Below are 7,091 nucleotides of genomic sequence, written 5' to 3' on the forward strand. Positions count from 1 at the left end.
TTACCAGAGAGGCATGACATCAGGGAACCATACTCTTCCCAGGTATTTGGAGACTTCAGCATGAATTTCATCTAGGCTATAATCATCATCAGGGATCAAAACTTCCTCCATGATAGAGAGCTGGGTTAGCCTTCTCCCACATAGTCTTACAAACTCAATGAATGCACTGCAGCTAACTTCACATTGACTGAGGCCCAAGGCTGTTAAGTTTTTACAGTGTTCAGCAATACAAATAAGTTCATTATCAAGAGCCTGAAGACCATGAGCACATACTACTAACTCTATTAGTCGTGGACAGTTAAGACCTATCCGTCCTAGAACTGCTTTGCTTATGGAACGACCAAAATAAAGGTGAGTAACAGGGGTTTCTTCTTTGAAGAACGTCTCCAATTCCTCTTCATATAAAAAGAAGTACATAACAACATTAACTCCAGGGGAGTGTTTAATGAGTACATCCCAACTTTGTTTTTTAATAGAAAGAAATTTGATTTGTCCAGGATTTTCACTCACAACATCTATTCGAAGATGCTCAAGGTTAACATGGGTCTCACTTGAAAGTGCCAGGAGAAGTTCATCACTTAGCATGTAATAATTTAATGCCAGTTCTCTAAGACCTTGACAATGGTCAGCTACACAAAGGATTCCTGCAGGAAATGGGGAAAAATCCTTAAACACAAAGAATATGGATACTAATAGAACATTTTGTGAATTTAAATTTGATATTATTCATTATTTGCTAAAGTAGACGTAATGATTTCTGAGGAGATGGATGCCAAGATATATATAATTATACTTGTAATAAAAAATATCCATAACTAAGATACTCCTAGGAGAAGCAATTTAAACTATACGTAGCTTATACATTAAGAGGTCTTTTGAAAAAAGATTAATGAATTATGTCTCATAAGCATGTAGTTTTCAATAGGAAATTGCATTATTACTACTACTATAATAAAAAAACATCATGCAAGCGTAAAAAATATAACCTACCATCAGATGAAACATGAGGACAGCTACTCATTTTGAGGTGTCTTAGAGTATCACTATTATTGGCCACAAGAATCTTCAAAGAAGGATCATCCACTGGTGTGTCTTCAATTTTGATTGATGATAATGATTTTGAGTTGACAAAAACAACTGTAAGTGCTGACACAAAATGAGACTAGCATGGCAATAAGAAAAAAATTACAAAGACATTATTTAAACAGCTACAGCTTCAATTAAGTATTTCATTAAAACTATTTATATCAACATGCTTACACTAACATAATAAAAGCAATCAACATATTACTATTTTTTACAGTGCCATTAGCCAGTAGAAGACATTTCTATAACAAAGTATAGTTTTATACTTTTACCATTAATAAATGGAATGGTGAGAAAGGAAGAAATTTCAAAGATTTCATAAACACATCTTCCAATTATTTTCAATCTTAAGGATTTGTTTTTCAATATTAAAAGGATATAATCATATTTATTTCCTAGAATAGAGGTTGGCAAGTTATGGCCCACCAGCCAAATCCAGTCCACAGCTTGTTACTGCTATGACTCATGAGTTAAGCGTGGTTTTTACATTTTCAAATGGTTGAAAGAAAATTTTTAAGGAGTAGTATTTTGTGATATGTGAAAATTATATGAAGCTCCTTCAGTGTCCATAATTAAAGTCTGACCGTAATCCAGCCATGCTGCCTCATGTATGTAATGCTATGTCTGCTTTCACACTACAGTGCTAGAGGTGAGCAGAACTATATCACCCACAAAACCTAAAATTGTGCTTTCAGGACCTATTCAACCCCTTAGCCTAAAAGAAACAGAAATCTTATCTGTTTTATTCACTCCTGTATGTCCAGCACCTGAAATAGTATCTGGCACATAGTAAAAGGTCAATATTTATTGTTGATGAATAAAGGAATAAATGATGTCATATTCTTCCAAATTTTTTTCTAGCAGATTATCTAAACAAAGATACAGTTTGAAAACTTTCTCTGTTTTGAAGATTGACAAACTAAAGCTTGTTTACAGTTTGACTTCAAAATGGATGGAATTTCACAAGTTTTCAGATCCAGTATTTTTTGACACAGATAGAAAGTATGGAAACGAAATCCATGCATGATCATTTTTCCTGTTTCAAAATCAACTTGGATTCTATCAAAGGCTCTATTGTCCCTATCAGAATGACCAAAGTGGTTATACATCTCAATTCATTTATAACAAAACATTGGTTTATACTAATTGTAAACTGATTTACACAAATTTTTAAATGGTGGACAGCTAAACCTCTTTACTAAATTTTATGGTGCCAAAAATTATTAGAGGAATAGAAATAGATCACTCATTTTCCTTAAGAAATATAAGGTTTATTTTCCTTTTAATCAACTCTCACCCAACTCTTTTAGTACTGAAGGACACATTTAAGCATTAGAGTACATATTTCATCACAGTAACAATATATTAGTTTAGTACTTCTTATGCCTAGCAAAATGCTATATCTTTACATTACTTTCCCTCAGTTTACAAATGAAAAAACTGAGGCTCAGAGAGATCCACAACTTTGCCAGAAGCCACAGAGCTCATTTTGCTGTGGAGGCAGAGCTTGAAATGAAGCCTGCTAATCGCTGGTCCTCCACTCTAGTGACTGCATCAGCTAACCCAGAAGCTAGCCCTGGAAGCTGATGGGCAACATTAGAGACAACCCAGAATCTCAGAATTTCAGGTTGATCTGATTCCCTAGCTCATAAACAAGGAAATAACTATTTAGAAGTAGTAAGTTTTCATCTGGTTACTTAAATTACTTGAATCCCCAAAAGACCCATTCTTTTCAGGCTAGCAGAAATGCTTGCTAGAGGAGAGCCATGACCCAGTTAGGGAGAAAGGAGATGCTACTATTCCTCTGTCCTCTTCCATAGGAAGGTTTCCATTAGCCAGTTTTACAGACAACCATAGTTTAGTGCTTATTACATATCAGGCACTATTCTAATTCTGGGTTTATAATAGTAAATAAGCAAAATAGAATCCCTGCCTTCAAGGAGTTGGTTGATGTTTTCTGTCTGAGGAGAAGAGAGTAAACATGTTAAATAAACAAGGTGATTTCAAGCCCTGATGAAGGCTATAAAGAAAATAAAATACTGTAATACATTAGTGAGTAACTACAGGAAGGGGTGTTGTTTTAGCAAAAGTGGTCAAGGAGGGCCTCCCTGAGGAAATGGCCTTCAAGTTGAAGACTGAATGAAGAGAAGACAGTCATCAGTTTCTGTGGCCAAGACTGCTGGTTGCTTCCTAGGAATCATCCATCCTTTCTTTTTTGGTAATCTGGTTCCAATTTTTAGCTGGGCACATTGCCACCCAGCTAATAGACTGTCCTAGCCTCCCAGAAATGTGATGTGGCCACAGAGCTAGGCTGGCTGACAGACAGAAGCACCATGAGGTACTTATGGCTAGTCCTGTGGTACTTACAGCTTGAAAAAGGAGAGGGCACACCCTTCTGCCCCCATTTCTTCCCTCCAGCTGTCTAGAACAAGGACGTGATGGCTGGAACTGAGAAAGCCATCTTGGGCAATGAAAATGAAGAAAACACCTTGGAGAGAATGGAGCGCCTAGAAGGGGCGTGGGTTCCAAACAACTTCATACCAGCTATGGACTGTGGCACCTATGGATTTCTTTAGTGTAAGAGAAATAAACCTCAGTCATGTTTTCAAGCCACTGCTGTTTTAGAATTTCTACTGTAAGGATGCAATCATCATCCTAATCAGTATAGGACATTTAGTTAAACATTATATTGTTCCACCTCCAATGGAGAGACTATAGAATTACAGGAAAGACACCCACTATTGGCCCTACACACTCTACATTCAAAGCAACTAAGTAAACCGGCACTTGAAAATTCTAGGTATAACATCTAACTTTTATATTAATGACATCTACTGTGAAACAATTACTAAAATTACAGAATATATCTAAAGAATGAAACCATGCATCAGCTATTTCATCAAAAATAAGTGCTAGTCAACAGAAAACGGCTTTAAATAATTATTTGAATGCAAGTAGGGTTATGGTCTGTTTTTAGGAATAGAATTATTTTTGACTAGTTCGACAATATTTAAGAATGTTAGTAGATCTCACAAAAATGTCTAGCATCTTTACCTTTGACACATTCATAAAACTTGGCTTGGCCGTTGAAATCAAGCCCAAAGTCTGTATAGAACAATTTACCAGCTGAGAAAGTATGTCACAGGCAGCTTCTGCTGATTCAGTACTACTATCAACCTACAAAGACAATTTAAAATCTTTATTTCCTGAATATAACTTATCAGAAAGTTATTGGCAATATAATTATTTAATAGAATTCAACTGCAAAACCATACTTATCCCTTCAAGCTATAAAATAAATTAGAATTTTCTTCTCTACACACGCTATCTCAGATAAAAAATGAAAAACAGAAATGATGACAAGTGAATTTTCTAAGCACTTTAAACTTTCAAATCTTATTTACACTTTCAAATTGTATTTATACTTTCAAATACAATTACCTGAATTTTAATAATGGCATCTACATGAAGGAAACTGAAGTTTAAATTATTCAATTATAGCTCAAGTGCTACACCTAAATCTATGCAAGTAACTACAGAGAAATAGGAAATAGTTTGGGATTAAAATTCTGCAACATTCATTGACTGCTTCAATATAATGATCTAGTTATACACAAATGTCAAGAAAACCCAAGTCATTGTTTTTATTTAATGTTTATTTCTCTTACCTTAAAGCTGACATACTGGAGATGGGCAGCATGCTTTTTAATGATCTGCTGAATGAGATCAGGATGAGTGGAGTTAAAATATGAAGTAGCTGACTTGTTCAGTTCAAACTCAAACTTTCTCCAAAGGTCAGGAATATGAAAAACTTCATTCCATCTCCTACATACAGAAGATGCCCGGGCCCGATCCATTAAAGGAAGATACTGAAAAATGCGTAACACTACGTAGTGAGGCAAACTCGCCCAGTCTAGAAGGACAGTGTATGTATGAGTCTGGTTGAGAGAAGAGTAGAACCCAAGTTTAGGCTGTTTCACTGCTGGTGAAGACTGGACAACTTTATTCCCAACAGATAAATTGTTCCTCTTCATTCTGTAAACATTGAACAATGTTAAGTGACCACTTTCCCCACATTTCCATCATATATTTTGCTTTAATTGTATGGAATAACAACATTAGAAAATGAGAAACAGTTTAATACAATTTTGACAAGAACCTTCCACTTTCATGCATTGATAGGTACTACTATGTGCTAGGGATACGAGATAAATAGGAGGGGACCTGCTCTCAAAGAGCTATGATGAAACGGCAAAATACGGTGATACATGCCATCACTGAAGTTGGGACAAGTTGCAATGGAAGATTAAGGGAAGGGCATGTATTTGAGTTTGTATGTGGGAGCGAGTGGTTGGGGAGGCTTCCAGGAGGAAAGGTCCAAGGAAGCAGTGTAAGTGCCAGGTTTATTCCTCGTCAATGACTGTATTCTCACTATCGCACTGCAATTGTGCTAAGAACTCCCAGGGGGTCTGGTAGCCCGTAAAACATAATTAAAAGCATAAATCTGGGTAAGTCCCAGCTCTGCCATTTACTGACCATGGGATCTTGTCTGAGCAAATTAACTTAAGCCTCAGTTTCCTCATCTGAAAAGCAGGGAGAACTGTAGTACCAATCTCATAAGGTTATTGAGAGGATTAAAGTATCTTAAGTGCCAGGACACAGTAAGTGCTCAATATATGCTGCAGTCATTGTTGTTGTATTAAATTGTCCAGTGAATCTTCCTGAATAAATTTCATGACATTACTTAAGTTGGAGCACAATTCCAACAAAAAGTCAAATGACCTGTGACAATGTTCCGATGACACCCAGGACACAAGAGCTGTAGAGAAGTGGGATATAGCAGGGACAGAAGCTGTGTGACCAGCATACTGGTTCCTTACCAGCCAATGTAAAATAGCAAAGGAATGAGCATTCTTTCCCAACGAAAAGAAATGATGACTTTCCAGGTATTAGTCAGCTTGAGACACAACTAAGTTCCAACAAATTTCAGGTCTAGATATACCCAAGTATATACTCCTGTACATAGATTTTACATAAGAATCTAAAGTATTTTAAGTATACAATAATTTAAAAGGTAAAATAATGATAAGAGTAGTTCTGAACTTATGTTGACTATATAACCCTCTCTTTACCCCTGAATGTTAGGAATGTGTATGTGGAAGACTTGGTGTCATAATTGAAACCTACCTTCAACTCTAATGAAATATCTATTTAATATGTAAATATCTCTGTCTGTGAGTCACTCTGTCTGATGTGAAACATTTCTTAACCACAACATAGAGGTGGATCCCAGAAACAGGAATGACCTATAAAGTCACTGAACAAAATGAAAGGTCATCTTTAGGGTTTGGAGAAAAAAAGGAAAACACATGTATCTCAATCATCAGGCAAAAGAGCTACTACACACTTTAATCTGACTAAACCAGTTATGTGCATAACTGAGCAATACAATGTAGAATACATGAAACTGCTGACATCGATAATTCAAAGCATATACTATTTTAAAGGGCTAATTCCCTAAAAGGGAATACGATGGCCCAGGGAAGGTAGAGGAATGGACACTAGATTCTCAACTCTGATGTGGAGCACGTTTATTGACATTTGGCTTGTAACTGATTTATTTGGTAGCCTACAGAATGGAGAGTTAAAATTTTACTAAGGGATTACAAAAAAGTTATCCCTAACATAATCTGTCATTAAAAAAGCAGTGAAGCCAAAAATAAAACAAAGACTTCATCCAAACGTCCAGTTAGAAAACTGCCTTGCGGTTCTGAATAAGGGGATTGCGCTACACATTAAATCTGCATCAACATGGATTAAACGTTAAACCTGTTTACTCATTACAATCATTAAATTGCCAATTCACTGACAGAACCACCATAAATAACTTCAGGATATTAGGTACCAATAATTCTATTAAAAATAACACCTTAGTTTTCTTTTTCCTCATGTACATTAATTTTCAGAATATAAAACCCACCCACAAATCATAAATTTTATATATA

At 35.8% G+C, this 7,091-nt stretch overlaps 1 protein-coding gene across 1 annotated transcript; it reads right to left on the minus strand.

The window, feature by feature from the left end:
- LOC132422086 (F-box/LRR-repeat protein 21) lies at positions 1–5,120 on the minus strand. Its single transcript, XM_060006931.1, has 4 exons — positions 4,755–5,120; positions 4,141–4,263; positions 991–1,162; positions 1–644 (listed from the first exon to the last, which is right to left on the minus strand). The coding sequence occupies exons 1-4, from the start codon at positions 5,118–5,120 to the stop codon at positions 1–3; spliced, it is 1,305 nt and encodes a 434-aa protein (XP_059862914.1).
- Positions 5,121–7,091: the final 1,971 nt, after the last annotated feature.

This window comes from Delphinus delphis, chromosome 3, assembly GCF_949987515.2.
Source record: "Delphinus delphis chromosome 3, mDelDel1.2, whole genome shotgun sequence".
NCBI classification, from domain to species: Eukaryota; Metazoa; Chordata; class Mammalia; order Artiodactyla; family Delphinidae; genus Delphinus; species Delphinus delphis.